Source organism: Ranitomeya imitator, chromosome 1 (genome assembly GCF_032444005.1).
Source record: "Ranitomeya imitator isolate aRanImi1 chromosome 1, aRanImi1.pri, whole genome shotgun sequence".
NCBI classification, from domain to species: domain Eukaryota; kingdom Metazoa; phylum Chordata; class Amphibia; order Anura; family Dendrobatidae; genus Ranitomeya; species Ranitomeya imitator.
In genome coordinates, this window is record NC_091282.1 from 1,105,800,988 (window position 1) to 1,105,822,177 (window position 21,190).

The window sequence follows — 21,190 nt, forward strand, 5'->3', positions numbered from 1 at the left end:
CCTCTACAAATGTGCCTATGCCCGACATTGCCATTTCCGTGTGTGGTTCCACCATTACCCCTAAGCAACATGCCCGCTGCCTTGGGGTCATACTTGATTTCGAGCTTCCCACATCCAATCACTGGCTCACTCTTGTTATCTGCATCTCAAAAACATTTCTAGAATTCGCCCTTTTCTTACTTTCGACTCTGCAAAAACTCTTACTGTTTCACTTATTCATTCTCATCTGGACTATTGTAACTCTCTACTAATCGGCCTCCCTTTTACCAAACTCTCCCCTCTCCAATCTGTCCTGAATGCTGCAGCCAGGATCATATTCCTCACCAACCGTCACACCGATGCCTCTACCTTGTGCCAGTCATTACACTGGCTACCCATCCACTCCAGAATCCAGTAAAAAACTACTACCCTCATCCACAAAGCACTCCATGGCTCAGCACCACCCTACATCTCCTCCCTGGTCTCAGTCTACCACCCTACCCGTGCCCTCCGCTAATGACCTCAGGTTAGCATCCTCAATAATCAGAACCTCCCACTCCCGTCTCCAAGACTTTACACGTGCTGCGCCTATTCTTTGAAATGCACTACCTAGGTTAATACGATTAATCCCCAATCCCCATAGTTTTAAGCGTGCCCTAAAAATGCATTTGCTCAGACTGGCCTACCGCCTCAACGCATTAACCTAACTATCTCTGTGTGGCCCATTCAAAAAACTTAAACCATAATCAGTTTCTATGCATCATGTTCTCATACGCTATATGCAGTCAATAGCCCTCTGTGTCTGTACTGTTACATATTTAGGCAGTTAACTGGTTCATGCAGCTTTACATGAACCCCTGAGCCTTACACTATGGCTGGTCCGAATAACTAAAGCAATTGTTACCATCCACCTCTCGTGTCTCCCCTTTTCCTCATAGTTTGTAAGCTTGCCAGCAGGGCCCTCGTTCCTCCTGGTATCTATTTTGAACTGTGATTTCTGTTATGCTGTAATGTCTATTGTCTGTACAAGTCCCCTCTATAATGTAAAGCGCTGCGGAATATGTTGGCGCTATAGAAATACAATTATTATTATTTCATGCATCTCAAAATGGTAAAAAAAAATATCATCTTGAAATTCAAAAAACTATCATATAACTCCATCAAAGGAAAAATTTAAAATAACACGGGTCCTGGAACACTGTGACAAAAGCAGCATTTTTTTTACTCATTTTTTCACATTCTCAAGTACATTGAATGGTAAAATGAATGACGTCATTCAAAACTACAACTCGTCCTACAAGAATGGGAGAAAAAAAAAGGAGAATGCAAAAAAGAAAATCACCTATACAGGAAGAGGATAATTAGCTCTCTTAGACCTGATGAGTCTTGTGCACTTTGAAAAACCTTTTGAGAATGTTTGCATAATCCTAATATTACAGGAAATCTATCACTAGGTTTTTGCTTTGTAGTCAGATAGCAGCATGGAGGAGTCCTGATTCCAGCTATGTGTCACTGATTGGTCTGCATGCTATCATTGTGTTACACATCCTTGTTTTTTCTGCAGCAGATCTAGAAGATTGGAATGTTGAGCCATGTACACTGCTCAAAAAAATAAAGGGAACAATTAGGCTATGTGCACACGTTGCGGATTGGTGTGCGGATTTTTCCGCACTGTTTTTGGAAAATCCGCAGGTAAACCACACTGCAGATTACCCACGGATTTACGGCGGTTTTTGTGCGTTTTTTGTGCGGATCCCACCTGCTGTTTTACATCTGCGGATTCCTATTGAGGAGCAGGTGTAAACCACTGCGGAATCCACACAAAGAATTGACATGCTGCAGAAAATAAACCGCTGCGTTTCCGTAGCATGTGCACTGCGGATTTTGTTTTCCATAGGTTTAAAGGTACTGTACAACGCATGGAAAACTGCTGCAGATCCGCAGCAAAATCCACAACGTGTGCACATAGCTTTAAAAAACAGAATATATCTCCAAGTGAATCAAACTTCTGTGAAATCAAATCATCTACTTAGGAAGCAACACTGTTTGACAATCAATTTCACATGCTGTTGTGCAAATGGAATAGACAACAGATGGAAATTATTGGCAATTATCAAGACACACTCAATAAAGGAGTGGTTCTGCAGGTTGGGACTACAGACCACATCTCAGTACCAATGCTTTCTGGCTGATGTTTTGGTCACTTTTGAATGTTGGTTGTGCTTTACACTCGTGGTAACATGAGACTCTACAACCCACATAAGTGGCTCAGGTAGTGCAGCTCATCCAGGATGGCACATCAATGCGAGCTGTGGCCAGAAGGTTTGCTGTGTCTGTCAGCATAGTGTCCAGAGGCTGGAGGTGCTACCAAGAAACAGGCCAGAACACCAGGAGGCGTGGAGGGGGCCATAGGAGGGCAACAACCCAGCAGCAGGACCGCTACCTCAGCCTTTGTGCAAGGAGGAACAGCAGGAGCACTGCCAGAGCCCTGCAAAATGACCTCCAGCAGGCCACAAATGTGCATGTGTCTGCACAAACGGTTAGAAACCGACTCCATGAGGATGGTCTGAGTGTCCAACGTCCACAGATGGGGGTTGTACTCAACACTGTGCAGGACGCTTGGCATTTGCCACAAAACACCAAGATTGGCAAATTCTCCACTGGCACCTTGTGCTCTTCACAGATGAAAGCAGGTTCACACTGAGCACATGTGACAGACGTGACAGAGTCTGGAGACGCAGTGGAGAGCAATCTGCTGCCTGAAACATCCTTCAGCATGAAGTGTATGGCAGTGGGTCAGTAATGGTGTGGGGTGGCATTTCTTTGGAGGGCCGCACAGCCCTCCATGTGCTCGCCAGAGGTAGCCTGACTGCCATTAGGTACCGAGATGAGATCCACAGACCCCTTGTGAGACCATATGCTGGTGCGGTTGGCCCTGGGTTCCTCCTAATGCAGGACATAGCCAGACCTCATGTGGCTGGAGTGTGTCAGCAGTTCCTGCAAGATGAAGCCATTGAAGCTATGGACTGGCCCGCCCGTTCCCCAGACCAGAATACGATTGAACACATCTAGGACATCAGGTCTCGCACCATCCACCAACGTCATGTTGCACCGCAGACTGTCCAGGAGTTGGCGGATGCTTTAGTCCCAGTCTGGGAGGAGATCCCTTTTAGTGTTCCCTTTATTTTTTTGAGCAGTGTATAACCCCGCCAAAACACCACTGACAGGCAGCTTTCTGTGTACACTGTGCATAGGCAGAACATTGCTTATCAGTAGTTGGAGTTAGCTACAAGGAGCAGTTGACTAAGAGGCACGAGACACTTAGTCATGTAGTGATAATCTCCTGCTGATAAAACAATGACATTATTGAAACAAGAACCCACAGTAAGGGACACGCTGGAATCAGAAAAGCTGTCAATCAAAATAAGTGGAGCAATCAAACTTTCTAAAAGGATTAAACAGCCATTTTTGACATGGATTAATCAAGATAAGTACACCAGCTCCATTAGGTCTAAGAAATGTATTCAATATTGTATGCAGTTTGTATTGTGACAGATCTGCTTCAAATATCTGTTTTACCGTAGTCTCATTGACAATGTCCCCTCCAAGCACTGCCTACTAGTGATGAGCGAGTGTGCTTGGGTAAGGTGTTATCTGAGCATGCTCGTGTGCTAATAGAGTATTTTCAGTGTGCTCTAATACTATGCTTGAGTCGCTGCAGCTGCTCCACGGCTGCAATACATGCCAGGATTTTCTAACAAACAGGCAATCCCTACATGTGTCTAACAGCCACATGACATGCAGCTGCAGGGACTCGAACATAGTATTCGAGCACGCCCAAGATACTCAGTTCGCACTCGAGCATGCCTAGATAACACCTTATCGCTCATCACTACTGCCGACTCTTAATACTGTTGCTTTCTAAAATATGAACAGTAGTTTAAAATATCCTAAATATTGTGGGACTGAATTACTGACCGATTCCTACTGACAATGATATTCAGCACATAATGTTTTCGCGAGTGCAAGTTATTGCCTCACTGAAAAGGTCTTCACTCAGTGACTCATTCCTGGACATTTTCAAGTGGAAAAATAATTTCCATATTAATGTAAAAAGAGCGCTTTCCGTTAACCTTTTTGATAGGTTTATGTGAATTGTACAAGTTTAGGCTATGTGAACACTTTGAGTAAATGGATATAGAAATTTCTGCATCTCTTGGCAAGAAAAACGCAGCTTTTGATGTGTTTTTGACGCATTTTTTATGCTTTTTTTTTTTTTTTGCTTGATCTGAGTGAAGTCAATGGTGAATAATGCAGGAATAAATGCACAGAGAATGGACATGCTGCAGATTATTTTCTGCACCAAATCTGCAACGTGTGCAGGACACTTCAGGGTTCTCTTTACTTTGCTGCCATGAGGATGGCTTCAGGCTTTGCTAGAAAATCTGCATGGCAAAAACGCACCGAGATCGCAGATTTGGTGCAGAAAGTAATCTGCGTCATGTCAGTTCTCTGTGCGTTTTTCACCATTGAGTGCCTTCAAATCAGTCAAAAGCACAGGGAAAAACGCAACAAAAAAACGTTGTGCTTTCTTCTGCCAAGAGATGCCGAAACGAATCCATCCATTTAATCAATATGTGCACATAGCTTAAAAGGCAAGAAAACTTCACAAGAACATCATTCAGATTTGCTACATGAATAAAACAGGAATGCAAGATTTTTGTTACAGGAAAAAAACAAGTTACCGTAAGCTTTCAATAAATAGTTGTAGTTTAGGCAAAAATCTGACATATTTCTAGTCGCCGACCACCTCTGAGCTTTACATTGTAAAATTGTACATATTACAATAGATATAAGCTACAAACGTTTTCTTCTACACATTTTGCAGCAATCTTTATATAAATTGCCATTTTAGTTGAGTTTTTGATGCTTTTTGTTTCCGCTGCAGAAGAAACGCAGCCTCTTACCGTTCCGGCAAAGTGGATGCGATTCATAGAAATCTGCTGCCCTCTGTGGGGTTTTTCACGCTGTGTTAACTGACCTGCGGTGCGTGTACGAAATCCGCAATATGTCCATTTCTCTGGCGGGTGCGCCGAGTTTTATGTACAGATTTTCCCCATAGACTTGCATTCAATGCGGACAACGAGAAGGTAAAAAACTTACGAAATTAGTGCGAAAAATCTGCAACATCAAAAACTCCCCGAATGCTCATTCTGGGAACGTAGCCTGCGGTGCTCTGCGAAGCTGCAGCAGAATTCACATGCAGTGGAATACAGAGTCTGCGTCATCACAACTTTATATAAGGACTACCTGGGTGATGAGCGGATTACTGCGGGTATGGCTGTACAAATTACCGGCCATGGGAAGGAAAAGGAAGCAGTCCTTCTGATAAATGGCCGCCTATGTATTACATGGACAGATCAGGTCTACCAGTGCAAGAGCCGCCGCTTGGTAGCTGCTCTTTTCCCAGGGGTCTTACGTGTAGACGTGACTATGTGATGCCTACACGCCCTATACAAGGCATTTGGGTAAGTTTTTAATAATTAATACATTTTTATGTCATTTTCCCAGCCAGGTATAACAGTCACTATTGTAAAATGGCAAGAAGACATGGACAGGGCACATGACGGCAGCCATTATATGCCATAATAAAAGGGTTGGTTTTATTTTGCCAGATGAATTGAGCAATATGGGGAGAGATGTCAGATATGCACCCATGGGGAGCTGCAGCGGGAGACACACAGATGCTTCACAGCAGGCAGGAAGGGTGAGAGCTGCAATAAAAGTGGACGTCATCTCTGTTTGGTTAGTTGCTATACCTGAAGCCAACAGATTGGGAGAACTTTGTACTCTCTTCACAGCTGTTAGTGTGACAGACATTGCGGCACGTTTGCGAGCACATCCACCGCTATCTGGAAGCACACAAAGTGACAGTGATGCAAGCAAAACACGGACACGGCAAGCACATGCAATGTTCAGCACGGATTTGTGAATTTGTGGCCTTTTAGTGCAAAAACAAGAGAAGATGGTAGGACAGATATACAGATGAGTATGCACAGGACCGCCGCTGCACTTCTACCTTGTATTAGGAGGCAAAAAAGATTCATCTTCAGCGCACATTAATGGCCTTCACATGATATAAATACACCAGGTAAAGCTATAGAAATATACCCCATAGTAAGGGGGATACAAGTCTGCAGTCACTCTATATTACTGCAGACAGAGCGCACGCGGCTCACTGTCAGGATTTTCCGGTGATGGCCGGTACGTTATAGTAAGCATGTGATTTGCAAACATGTGGTCTTGTGCTGACTAGTTGTGCGCACCTAGCTTAATACACGTGTACTGAGCGAGGCCGAACAGGTCTAGTTGGAATGTGGCCGCTAGTGTGCAAATCACATTGTGAGGTTCACAAGTCTGCAGTCAAGTAGAGTGACTGCACAATTGTACCCTGAGGCCAGACAACCCCTGTTAGGCCTGCGACACATCCAACTACAGTGCTACAGTGGGATGCATTGGCCATACATCATTGTACATAGTGCCTAGAGCAGTTTATTTTATGGAGCACCACAATGTACTATGCTATTCCATACTTTATTTCTACTATGCCGACATATACCGGCCTGACCAACCTAAAACGTTTTTTGGTCCTCTTTTGTGATGTGAACAAGGCCCATTATAGCACTTGTGCCTGAGCCCCAATAATAGTGCTTAGACACCTTCACATTTCTTATTTGCTTACCCATTTAATACCAGAATATCGGTAACCACGTCCCAATCCACACATTGCAAGTCTCTCTCGGCAAGATTTACTTCTCTTGGGGAAAGTCAGTGGTTTGTAGTGGGAAAAACAAAATGATGGCTATGGACATTTGTTTTCTTGTTTAGATTCCCACTTACATGGAATTATTTGGAGAAAGATGATACGTCATCATAAATTGATTTCCCACATCTGGCAGACAAAATATAAAAGGTGACTAAATGAATGGTTGAGCGTGACCATGGCTGATCTGGCTTGTTTGGTGACTGACAGATTTCCCTTTCTTTAGTGTCTTTTTTGGTCCATGGTCATAGTTTTCAGTAAATAAATATATTTTGAGCTGATTTCCAGGCTTCTTGCATGCCTGACATCCTTTTTTGCAAAAAAAATAATCACTTCTCAGGTGATAAGAATGACAAATCTAACACTTCTGGGGCTGGATGCCAAGTTCTTCATCCTGAACCCCGGATCAGTCACGGTTCTTTCCCAGAGGTGACCGGCTCCGAAATGACACTATAATACACTTTTCATCACAGCTTACATGTTTGATGATTATTCTTCTTTTAATGATACAATACATTGAAAGATGGAGGATGACAACTAAATCCCACATCTTTAAATGTTTGGGATAAAGAAGAGATCCCACACAATGTATTAAAATCAATATTTTTCTACCACCCTAAACTACCATTGTATACCAGGGAAGGCTATTGGCATGTATATTGGCTGGAGACTATGTAGTGATTTAAAGAGACAGGTCTCCTGCTTTCCTGTTTGTTAATTTTAACACAGGATCGTTAATGTTAATATAATCTTCTCTTTGAGATATTGAGCCTGGTTACATTTTGTAAATGTGTAGAATAGGTTTTTTGATTTTTGATTGGCTACTATTGCTCTGAAAGCTTTTACATAATTATGTGTTAGATTTCAACAACAGTATATACCATCAAATTGGTTGATATTAAGGCAATTCCAGCATTTATTATTAACTATTGATTATGTGTGGGGGATTTTTCTATTAGATATTTCTGGTGTCCTCTAGACGGCATTTTGCATTTTTATTGTTGTTTTCTGTCCTTTTTTTGGCTTGAATAAAAATATTGATTTTAATACATTGTGTGGGATCTCTTCTTTATCCCAAACATTTAATGATGTGGGATTCGGTTGTCGTATTTTGATGAAGTGCCCTAAGCATTATTGGACACATGTTCATCCAATTTAAAGATGGAGGAAAAACAAAACAAAACACAGTTTGCATAAAAGGGAAAAAACCCTAGATAACCCTAGATAAGAGATAAAGGGGCTGTCCGCTACTTTATGTGTCCCTATCATGTGAACTGACTTTCATAGACAAGCACTGGATCGCCAGTTGTCAAGTTCCCTTTCATATCAAATAATTTTCCCATGGAAAACACAATGTGAGGTTCTTTAGATAAGGAAATTTTTGTATCTTGTAGTTACAATCAATTTACATAAAAATACTAGCTATAAAGTGACACTCCACTATTAAAACTGCTTTTAGGGCTTTGCCAACCATTTGGTAGAGTCCAGTTTGACATGCCACCACTGGCGCTGGCTGGCAGGTCCATGGTCGCCCACAGAGGTGCTTTGTAGAACTGCATCTTCCTACTACCAAGCTATAATGTGAAATGCTCCTACAGTCTATAATCTTTGATATGGTAGAAAATGGAATCAATTTATTTATTTAGCTACGAGGTGTAACCCAAAGGTAAACAGGAAATAGGAAATAGGTAAAATATAACTTTTAATTAGTTAAGCAATAAAAAGTGCTTGAGTGCCAGTTATTAGTGTGCAAAAATGGAAGCAACGTGTAGCACCCCAGTGTACGTTTGTCTCTCAATGCACTCCTAGGCTGGGCCTGTGTGGATATGATCTGCAATTATTTATGTGAATATTGAGAGTAGGTCCGCTTGCTTCGGTAGGAGAACCATTGTAAGCACCAACCTAAATCTTTGTGTATTAGGGTACCATTGGGCTTAAATATACCCATAGTTGGTTCCTTTCCTTATATGGGCCCAATGGGACATTGTTTTTTCAAAAAAATGCTTTGTTGTCCTTAAAAATAAGAGTTTAAGCTTCTCTATTGGAAAAAAACCCACACATTGATTTGGAATGCAAGTTGCGTCCATTTTTTGCACACTAATCACTGGTACTTAAGAACTTTTTTATTAAGTTAGTTGGTAACCTTTCATTGCTTAACTAATTAAAAGTTATATTTTACCTATTTGCTAGTTCCAGAAAATGGAATCAATACAATAAATTTACCCAGAATCCTCTAGTGCCTGTGTTTCCTCAGTAGAGGACAGAGAACATATGTTCTAATTTAATCCATCATGCAGGGATTTGGGGGCTTGATGAAGCAGTGATTTTTTTTTTTCATCAAAGTATTCCAATACAGTTTAATTTTCAAGTTGCAAAAGCTCTACGGGGGCTTCCTTCCTGTGGGATGCGGGGTACAATCTCGTATTACAAATGACATGTTGAAACACTGTTATAACTTTATAATTGCATTCTTTTGGTGGTACACACATGAGTTTTAATACTTTAAAAGGAGACATTACTGAACAGTAATATGTATTATACATGTAAATATGCCTAGAAGCGATCTATATTACTGGATTCATACCTGTATTCATCTTGATTCCTCGTGGTTAAAGGAAACTGGCTTCAGTTTACCTACAGATAAAAGAAAACAGTTTCAATAACTTGTATTCATGAATATCAGATACCGTATATGTAGAGATGACAGCCATTAACAATTGCCCCATGCAGCCAGACTGCAGTGTTCTCTAGTGGCAGCGACAGGCACCAGCATTGTGAGATTTAGTGGATTTACTATTATTATACTGTGCTGCTATCCCTTATATTTCTGAGGGGTATTGGGGCCTCATAGAGCTCCCCTGCACACAGTTAAAGGGTTTCTACCAAGTTTGGACATTACATTTGATCCTTTTCTTAATAAGTCCATTGGAGAAAACCAAGCTCAGAATCTGATTGGTCTTCAGAGCTCCCATTGAAAAATTGAAAATTAATGGAACGGAAAACCACATGATCAATCACCATCAGAGATCCGGTTTTCAGAATGCATAGGGTCCCGACAGTTGGTTTGGGATGTATATGGGATAACGTCCACACTTGGTACAACCCCTTTAAATGCAAGTAATTATATCACCACTAGGGGTAGTTTAGGAACTTGCTGCATAGTACATTATTGTTGAATTTAGGGGATAATCAGCATTTATAGAAAAGCCACAAAAAGGGGAGAAAAATCCTCCAAAAATCAAGAATTAATTCAGCACAAAGGGGCTGCAGTGCTTACCTGTCCAGGTGTCTGAACTAGTGCACTCCCAGGGTGCAGCAAACCCATGTGACGAAGATGGCGGCAACACGGTGCAAAATACTGATGAGGCCATCACTTATAACCTTTTGCATTTCGTTTTTGAGTGTGCAACTAGGCCCAGTATTTTAGGCCTTGTAAACTAGGGTGTCTGCCCTCATGGGATGCATGTACAGTATATAGTGCTGGGCAGCCCGCCTGATCTAATAGTATGGGCGTCACTAACAGGCTGTAAACCCGACACTGTGCATTACCCGTGTGTGACCAGCGCCCTATACAGGCCCCTTTTGTGCAATCCTATACTAAGCAATCACCCCTCCATGAGTGGGTAGGTTGTGAGTGGTTGCCTCATCAATATTTTGCACCTGTGTTGCCGCCATCTTTGTCACATGGGTTTGCTGCACCCTGGAAGTTCACTAGTTCAGACACCTGGACAGGTAAGCACTGCAGCCCCTTTGTGCTGTACATTCAGTAAGCTCCTGAGCGCCCCTTAGTGGTGACTGTAAGCATGCACATGTTTATCTAGGTCTATACACAAAATTAAAAAAAACTGTAACAGAACAAATAGCCCCCAGATCAACAAAGGGGAAAAAAAACTCCAAGCAAATGTGGTGCTAAGCATCTTAGGATTTTTTGAATGCATCCACTTCCACTGAAAAAATGTTAATAAAAGATATTTTCTCAAAACAAAAAAGGGAAAAAAAATAATATTTTTAAAATACAGTACAACGCGTTTTGGCTGCTATTTTTACAGTGCAGCCTTCATCAGGTAAAAAAACAAAAAAAAAAAACAACATACAAAAGCACTATAAAGTGATGTTACAACCTCCAAGTTTTCTTATTTATGAGGCTTTTAAATACATGGTGTTACATTGTTGCGAACAAACATAACATTATAAGTGTAAGCATTATATTTATAATTCTACTTATACCATAAGTAGAATTATAAATATAATTCACTCTAATGCTTTATCAAGTATACTACTATCATCTCTACATGAATCAATTCATCCCATTAAAAAAAACAAAACAAAAAAAAACTTTGTATTTTTGTATTTAAAAGCTCATTTTGGATAGAATGCAAGTACTAAACTGTTCTTTTATTTATTTATATAAGAAAAATGAGTTTCTTTAGACGCTAACATGTAGATATTAATCAGGGAGGAGAACCCGATTTCGGATCCCGCCCAGCTAATCCCTTCTAGGAACCCTCATACACCATGTTCCAAATTATTATGCAAATTATATTTTTGTCGGATTTCCCTAAATAGTCGGTGCAAATCACAGTCAGTCTAATAAAAGTCATCAAAAGTTAGAGTATACATTGAATTTTACTTGAAGAAACCTCCCAATGATACCAGTATAATTTCCAAAATGAATAAAATCTCAAAATGCACTTTTCCAAATTATTAGGCACAGTAGAATTTGCAGCATTAGGAGGTCACATTCACTGAACAAAAAAGCTATTTAACTCCAAAACATCCCAACAGGCCAAGTTGCATGTTAACATAGGACCCTTCTTTGATATCACCTTCAGAATTCTTGCATCCATTAAACTTGTGAGTTTTTGGAGAGTTTCTGCTTATATTTCTTTGCATGAAGTCAGAATTGCTTCCCAGAGCTGCTGTTTTGAGGTGAACTGCCTCCCACCCTCATAGATCTTTTGCTTGATGATACTCCAAAGGTTTTCTATAGGGTTGAGGTCAGGGGAAGATGGTGGCCACACCATGAGTTTATCTCCTTTTATGCCCATAGCAGCCAATGATTCAGAGGTATTTTTTGCAGCATGAGATGGTGCATTGTCATGCATGAAGATGATTTTGCTCCTGAAGGCATGTTTCTGCTTCTTAGACCATGGAAGAAAGTTGTCAGTCAGAAACTCTATATACTTTGCAGAGGTTATTTTCACACCTTCAGGAATCTGAATGGCTGTTTCCCCATGACTCCAGCCCAAAACATGACTCCTCCACCTTCTTGCTGACGTTGCAGCCTTGTTGGGACATGGTGGCCATCCACCAACCATCCACTACTCCATCCATCTGGACTATCCAGGGTTGCTCGACACTCATCAGTAAACAAGACTGTTTGGAAATTAGTCTACATGTATGTCTGGGCCCACTGCAACAGTTTCTGCTTGTGATCACTTTTTAGGGGTGGCCTAATAGTAGGTTTATGCACCACAGCAAGCCTTTGAAGGATCCTACACCTTGAGATTGGAGGGACTCCAGAGGCACCAGCAGCTTCAAATAACTGCTTTATAATGGTATTTTGGCAGCTGTTCTCTTAACCTTCATCAGGCTGCATAATTTTACAACGTTAACAGGCTGCAGAGGTACAATTGTACCAAAACTGCAGAGATGTCACGAAATTTCAGCCCTCTACGGCTTTTCGAAAAAAAAGTTATTGCTATTTTAAAACGGAATAGTTACAATTGTACCTACTGAGCCGGACGAAGGTTAATCCAATGAATTTGTCTGGCAGAATCCTTCCTCATTATGCCTTTATCTGCATGAACTCTGTCTGTGCTCTGTTTCAGTCACAAATCTCTTCACAGTATGATGATCACCCTTAAGTTTTCGTGAAATATCTAATGTTTTCATCCCTTGACCAAGGCATTGCACTATTTAATGCTTTTCAGCAGCAGAGATCCTTTTTTTATATCCCATATTGCTTGGAACCTGTGGCCTGCTTAATAATGTGGAACATCATTTTTAACCCTCCGTCAGGGGCAACTGATCTGATAGGCGCAGCTCACTTAGTTTTATTTCTCTATTTTCAGTGGTTTGTCTGGGAAACACCATACTCCCAGTACCTTCATAACTTTAAAGGCTGTGTGAAACCTGAGAAGCCTCTTGTGCTGAAGAGCTGCAGGAGATCAGATATCAGTGTTTTGGCTTCTCAGGCTCATTGCCCCTGAATGCGTCACACCTTTGACGATTAGAATTTGCTGTTTTTATTCATCCCAATTGTTTTTTTAGCTTGTTTATGAATAGCTAGTGCTAAATTTGTGGATTTGTCATAGAAGATTTTGTTAGAAATAAGAGTGTGCTTCTCAGGCACATTGCGCCCTAACACATTCTCTCTCTTGCTTCTGCTTTTCTTATGAAATGGCGAGGAGAATATTTGACTTGTCCAATGCCCTTCATGTTGAGCAAGTGCAAAATATACTGCTTGATGATGAGAGAGACCCCTTACAGCTAGAAGATTTAGGGGAAGAAAGTGACATTGATTCAGAAGATGATGTGGAAGAATGTCCAGATGTGTCGGATACAGATCAAGATGGAGAGAGTGAGGAGGATGCTCAAGACATAGAAACATATTACTTTTCTGGTTATTAAACATTTTTTTTTTTTTTTACACCTGATTATGTGTATTCTCTTTTATTACATTCCTATTAAGGTAACTGATCACTTTTAGAGCATTGAAATTTTTAAAAAAGGAAAATATAACCAATTTTCTAGCCTGTGCCGGACAGGCGCAATGCCCCTAAACTCGTTATGAAACATATTGCCCCTGACGGAGGGTTAAGTAGTTTTCCTTTAATGAGAATCACCTGGAAAACTAATTATCACATGTGTTTAAGATTGATTTCAGTGATCCATTGAGCCCTGAGACAATATCATCCACGGGTTTATTTGAAAAACAAAACAATTAAATCTTTATGACATTTAAATCCAATTTGCATAATAATTTGGAGCATTGTGTAAATAAGAAAACTTGGAGGTTGTAACATCACTTTATAGTGCTTTTGTATGTTTGTTTGTTTTTTGCAACCTGATGAAGGCTGCACTGTAAAAATAGCAGAAAAACGCGTTATACTGTATTTAAAAAATATTGTAAAAATATAATTTTTTTTCCTTTTTGTTTTGAGAAAATAAATTAACTTTTATTAACATTTTTTCACTGGAAGTGGATGCATTCAAAAAAATCCTAAGGTGCTTAGCGCCACATTTGCTTGGAGTTTTTTTTTCCCTTTGAATTTACCACCTATGTGGATCTGAAGCAGGATCAACACACAGTTCTCCAAAGTGAGCTGCACACCTTATTGGATTATACAAGAGAAGATACGGAGAAGAGTTGCCTAAAGAATTGATTCCTTGAGAATCTCAACGAGCATTTCTTACCAATTGAAGGTGAGGATAACCACAATTAAAAGAATTTTTTTTTTTACTGTTGGTAAAAACGTATTACGCTCAGAGGAAGCGCCGCACTTGTCTATTTTTTCCCCTCTTTCCCTAAACCAGGGTATTTCTAAAGGCGCAGATCAACAAAACATATTAGAGCAGAAAGTAGAAGAAAAAAAGAGCAGTGTTGAAGACATTCACAGGAGGTGAAGGAATATTGTGTCAGATATTTAAAAAGCATTTTTTTCTGCAGTGAAAAAGCGAAATAAACATGAACAAAAATGAATACAAATAATTATAGTGTTCACACAGTTTTTCTTCAGTCATTTTTTTTTTTACAAATAAGAATGTTTGTTGCCACACAACAATACAAAGATGCGAGTTGAGCGTGAGATGGTAACATCACCTCTCCTCCTGTAATGTCCGTGCCGCGCACTGATACTTTACGTGTTACTCTGTAATGAACGGACCATTATCACTACAGATCTAAGTGCATGTTGTGCTCAGCCATCTCCCTGCCATCTTATTGCCTTGGCATAGTTTTGTGCCAACCATCTTTATCTGTTAAACATCATAGCATAAACCACCAGACATTTCCCACCATCGGCTGCCGGTCACCAGTTGCAACCAGAGTAACAAAGAAATCTGCAGCATTTCACAGTAAAATAAAAACTTAAAAGTGTGGAGGCTGAAAGAAATCCTAGACACTGATAGAAATGTGAAATGCAAGTAGCTAACATATAATAGTGCACACTAATCCACTGACTAATCCATTGACTTCCAGTGCGCGTTAGCCCCATCACTGCTGAGTGCTGATTAACACTCTAAAGGTACCGTCACACTAGACGATATCGCTAGCGATCCGTGACGTTGCAGCGTCCTGGCTAGCGATATCGTCCAGTGTGACACGCAGCAGCGATCAGGCCCCTGCTGTGATATCGCTGGTCGGGGAAGAAAGGCCAGAACTTTATTTGGTCGCTGGCTCTCCCGCTGACATCGCTGAATCGGCGTGTGTGACGCCGATTCAGCGATGTCTTCGCTGGTAACCAGGGTAAACATCGGGTTACTAAGCGCAGGGCCGCGCTTAGTAACCCGATGTTTACCCTGGTTACCATCGTTAAAGTAAAAAAAAAAAAACGCTTCATACTTACCTACCGCTGTCTGTACCCGGCGCTCTGCTTCTCTGCTCTGGCTGTGAGCACAGCGGCCGGAAAGCAGAGCGGTGACGTCACCGCTCTGCTTTCCGGCTGCCCGGCGCTCACAGCCAGAGCACAGAAGCACAGCGCTGGAGGACAGGCAGCGGTAGGCAAGTATGTAGTGGTTGTTTTTTTTACTTTAACGATGGTAACCAGGGTAAACACCGGGTTACTAAGCGCGGCCCTGCGCTTAGTTACCCGATATTTACCCTGGTTACCGGGGACCTCGGGATCGTTGGTCGCTGGAGAGCTGTCTGTGTGACAGCTCTCCAGCGACGCTGCAGCGATCCGGATCATTGTCGGTATCGCTGCAGCGTCGCTAAGTGTAACGGTACCTTAAGGCTGGAATCACATTAGCGTATGACATGGGATGCGATATGCTAATGACACTCGGCTCCTGCTCTGATCTAATCGCATGAGAGGCCTCAGCGGGAAGCCCACACTACTAAGGTGCCGGTCACAGTCTGATGGGGTGCAGACTACAGCCAAGAAAACCCAGAGCTCAGACTACGCAGGTAATGTCCAGTATCTAAGACCTACGCTGGTCAAGGTCCGGAGACCAGAATGTGTCACCGAGACTTGAGGCCCAGTCCTTTTCGTCTAAGGCCATCAACGGTCAAGCCACAAAGATCTGCAAGGAGGCCACAACTAGAGAGGCATGCCTGTGGTTGCACAGGAACAGTGTGTGCAAGCAGGGCCCTCACTTCCAGCTCTCACAAACGGTACCGGGAAGGATCAGGATTAGGACAACAGGTTGTGAGGGGGCCAATTGGTGCGAGGGAGGCTCAATATGCTCGAATAGACTGCATCCTAAACCCGGTAATCCCCGCCAAGGCTTGCGTGGTACACCCCGTGAATGGGCGCTCCTCAGTAAAAGGGATATTAGTATTATATAGAGAAGAACTCGCATTGCTATATCACTCTTACAGTTATTGCGTTAATTTTTTATGGCTTTATTACCGCTAATTGTTTAGAATTTCTGCAAACCACTATTGCATTTAAACCAAATTATATAGTTTGCTGACTCTTCCTGCCTCGTGTCCTCTGTGGGTTGCAGGCCGACACTTGCATTACCGTTATTGCACCTTTTTTTTGTATTCCCCCCCCCTTAAATGATGCTTTTTTTTGCTCCATATTTGAAGATTTTTAATGCATTTTTTATAGTGCAAAAAAGACACCGATCGGCTGCAGGCTATCAACGTTATGTCAGCACTGCAGACAACAATGGACACTGAGGCAGTGGCTGAGACTCCGCCCAGCGCTGGACCAGGGGAGGGTGGGTAAAGTAAAGCACGGTTTGCAGTCAGGGGAGAGGGGATATTTTGAAAACTGAAAACCCCTATAAGGCGAATGACCTTACACTTTGTCAGATGTCTTAAACAAGACACCGTAACAAACAGCTTGCTGACTGTTATCGCCTGTATTATCTGATATTAACCACAGACTCCAGCTCCCATTTAATTCCACGGTCTTGTTTTCAGACACATAAAATCTAAGATTACACATATGGAGAGCTCTGGCAAACAGCGTTCCTAATGGTACAAGTAAAATGCCTGGTATTCATTTTGAAATTCATTTACATGCAGGTCACATATTTACGCCATCTAAAACTAGAGCGAGTCCAATCATTTCTGTTCTGTTTTGATAAAGTTTCTTTGATTTCAACCTCGGCCAAGCAAAAGAGCTACAAATTATTACGGAGGATACCACATTCTTGGAGTGCTTGCAGGCTGCTAGTGGAGACAGCACTGGGGCTATTCTCTGAGACAATGTAACTTAAGCAGCATTGGCATCCGTGAAAAAAAAAAAAGATAGTGGAACTCAACACTGATCCAATTCATCCCAGTCGGGCATGATGATCTCTAACATGTGCCAGCAGGACAGCCACACAAGACACCTAAAGCAACTGGGAATAGCAGTCTATGCATCATGGTGCTAAAAGATATAAAAAGCAATAAATGTCTTAGACATTCTGCCTACAGAGAACTGATCGCATACAAACAAAATTGGAGCATATAATCCAACAGAAAGTAAGAAATCTTTAATAGTAATTTTCAAAATATACAAGACAATACACAAGTAAAAATCCGTATCAATAACAGAGCTGTTTAGAACAGGTATCAGGTGCACAGATATAGTGTGATCAGCAAGAGTATTATTAGAATAAGTGTCCATATAAAGTGACAGTGCTACCAATTCAAAAGAAGTATTATAGCAGATTCAGGAGACCGCGTCAAAGGGAACAAGTTATAATACACATGATCAGATCAAAGAGTCACTAAAGTAATAACACTGACAACGGTGACATGAGTACTGCAGATCATTAGCTCTTACCCATATTCCTATCTGTGGTGCCACCCATGCTGCCCCAACGCATGTTTTGTGTTCGCTTCCTCAGGATCGTGGTCATTTTCCTGAAGCCCACCACCGAAAGAACAATGGTGCCTTTCTTCGCACTGCTGGGACACCCCCTCCTCCCACCCCAGGGCCTGCAACATTTACCCACTCCTACCCTTGCCGGTTTCCTGCAGCGGTGACCCTGCCTTCTGGGACTCTGCTCCACCGCCACCCCCGGTAAGCTAAATTTGGACTATAAGTCAGAACCCCATTTTCATATTTGAACAAATGTTTTCACCATTTTCCTCCTCTAAATTTGGGGTGCGTATTATGGACCAATGCGTCTTATAGTTTGAAAAAATATGGTATGTACTTAGATTATCAATTCTTCTCTCATTGTTTCTCACACAACAGCTGACATGTCATCAATACTGAAGACAGACAGGTGACCACAGAAGCCGGTGATGACTGCAGCCAGGACACGACTGCGGCGACCCCCAATAAACACCCCACCAGCAAAACCACTCTCCTTCCCCCTCCCGGGTAGTATTCCATCTCCCAATAAAGAAACAACACAAGTAAATTGCTGGGTGAGGGTCACAGCTTTAGTTTCTTTTTTCATATATAACATATATAACAATGGAAGGAAGCACTTTCAACTTCACAACAGACCAGTAGCCAAATGCCCTGTAACATCTCTAGGCAAGTCAGCCTACTTAGCCTCAACCTTCCAGTGCTTCCTATAGTTAAAACAGCCGCTGTGACATTTATTCAGTAACAAATATTAAGGGTATGTTCACACGTTCAGGATTTCCATCCTTTTTTTTTCAGGACAGTTTTTTTAAAAAACTGCAGCTCTTGGCAGAAAACGCAGGTCCTTTTTTTGTCCTTTTTTGATGCGTTTTTTGATGCGTTTTTTGATGCGTTTTTTTATCCTTTTTTTACTGTGTGTTTCCTAGGAAGCTTTTTAGGGCTAAAATGGCTGAAAATACCCTAACCCTAACCCTACCCCTAACCCTAACCCTACCCCTACCCCTACCCCTAACCCTAACCCTACCCCTACCCCTAACCCTACCCCTAACCCTACCCCTACCCCTAACCCTACCCCTAACCCTAACCCTACCCCTAACCCTAACCCTAACCCTACCCCTAACCCTAACCCTATTCTAACCTTAGTGAAAAAAAAAAAAAAAATCTTAATTTTTTTATTGTCCCTACCAATGGGGGTGACAAATTGGGGGGGGTGTCATCTACTATTTTTTTATTTTGATCACTGAGATAGGTTATATCTCAGTGATCAAAATGCACTTTGGAGCGAATCTGCCGGCCGGCAGATTCGGCGGGCGCACTGCGCATGCGCCCGCCATTTTGCAAGATGGCGGCGCCCAGGGAGAAGACGGCCGGACGGACACCGGGACGCCGGGTAAGTATAAGGGGGGGAGATTAGGGCACGGGGGGGGCATCGGAGCACTGGGGGGGGGCATCGGAGCACGGGGGGGGGGGCATCGGAGCACGGGGGGGCGGGATCGGAGCACGGGGGGGCAGCCACACTCCGCCTACGCACTTCCGCCCGCTCCCCCGCACTTCCTGCTGCAGCGGTTCTGCACATCAAATCGCAGTAAAACCCGCAGATATATTTTTGATCTGCGGGTTTTACTGCGATTTTGACCTCACAATGGAGGTCTATGGGTGCAGAACCGCTGCGGTTCAGGAAGAAGAATTGACATGCTCCTTCTTTTTTCCGGGAGCTATTCAGCGCGGCTTTTTTTTTACAATTTCCGGACCATGTGCACAGTGTGTCCTGTTTTCCATAGGGTACAGTGTACTGTACCCTGCATGGAAAACAGCTGCGGAACCGCAGCGGCAAAACCGCCGCGGTTCCGCGGTAAAAAACGCACTGTGTGAACATGGCCTTAAACTACCCAAACATAATAAATACAAATCTCAAGGCAGGGTATACATAACAAATGGATCAGAATGCAACAAAATATAAAAAAATACATGTGCTACAAAATCATGCCTAATCTGTATCCCATTATGGACAGAATCACGGACAATTCGGATATTTACAAGCAAGGAAAAAGGAAAAAACAGACCGAACTCATGCCCAAATGAATTAATAAATATTTATTTAAAGAGTAGGATACACCATGTGGTAGGGGGGAAAAAGAAACCAAAAGAAAAGCACTTATACCAGGAGATGAAAAAATATTTAAACAAAATATAAAAGTGGCTGCATAATGCGGACAAAAACCGCCAGTGTTTTTGATCTATTTTACCTTCATTCCCCGGGGTTTTGCAGCCACGAACAACGTTGCATTAGCAAAGCTCGTGGCTGCAAAATAATTTAACCCCTTCAGATGGATTTACATCGTTGGACTTTACAGATCTGCGGAAGGTAAGGATATTGTTGGTTTATTATGTTTTTTTTGTTACAGAACGAGGGTCTTCAGTGATTGGATTGGGCGTTGAATAAAATATTACAACAACCTTTGTTTTTATTTCATTAAAATAATTTTTAATAATGTGTTTGTGTATTTTTTTAACCCTTTACTAGTATTGGATTAATAATGGATAGGTGTCATAATTGACGCCTCTCCATTATTAATTTGGCTTAATGTCAACTTACAATAGAAAGGTGGCATTAACCCTTCATTACCCCATATCCCACCGCTACACGGGAATGGGAAGAGAGTGGCCAAGTGCCAGAATAGGCGCATCTTACAGATGTGCCTTTTCTGGGGTGGCTGGGGGCAGGTGTTTTTAGCCAGGGGGGGGCCAATAACCGTGGACCCTCTCCAGGCTATTAATATCTGCCCTCAGTCACTGGCTTTACTACTCTGGCGGAGAAAATTGCGCGGGAGCCCACGTCAATTTTTTCCGCCATTTAACCCTTTAATTTAGAAGATAGTAGTGTGTATATGCAAAATTTGGCCGTTCTAACATTAGTAGTATGAAATATGCAAAAAAAAGGGGGATGTGACATGGTTTACTGTATGTAAACCATGTCTCAAATCATGTCGGGTTTAGGAAGGAGTGTTATGATTAGGTAATTCAGAACCGCAATGGACCTTGAAGTTCAGAGCACACAAAGTGACCTGACAACCAAAAGACATAGGACGAGCTCTGAGACATGGGAACTCTGCTGACCGCAATCCCTAATCCTATCCAACCACACTAGAGGCAGCCGTGGATTGCGCCTAACGCTCCCTATGCAACTCGGCACAGCCTGAGAAACTAGCTAGGCCTAAGATAGAAAAATAAGCCTACCTTGCCTCAGAGAAATACCCCAAAGGAAAAGGCAGCCCCCCACATATAATGACTGTGAGTAGAGATGAAAATACAAACGCAGAGATTAAATAGATTTAGCAAAGTGAGGCCCAACTTACTGAACAGACCGAAGATAGGAAAGATAACTTTGCGGTCAACACAAAAC

The 21,190-nt window shown here is 42.1% G+C and overlaps 1 protein-coding gene across 17 annotated transcripts in view; it reads right to left on the reverse strand.

Annotated features, from left to right (window-relative positions):
• Positions 1-21,190, reverse strand: part of SORBS2 (sorbin and SH3 domain containing 2) — a 433,609-nt gene that overhangs the window by 150,804 nt on the left and 261,615 nt on the right. For 11 of the 17 annotated variants that reach the window (XM_069744352.1, XM_069744353.1, XM_069744350.1 and 8 more), the window contains one exon: positions 9,387-9,436. In XM_069744352.1, coding sequence (XP_069600453.1) covers positions 9,387-9,396 — 10 coding nt within the window. In that variant the 5' untranslated portion in view covers positions 9,397-9,436. Of the gene's footprint in view, positions 1-5,798; positions 5,892-9,386; positions 9,437-21,190 lie in introns of all 17 variants that reach the window. The other 6 variants (XM_069744344.1, XM_069744348.1, XM_069744340.1 and 3 more) reach the window with 1 other exon arrangement.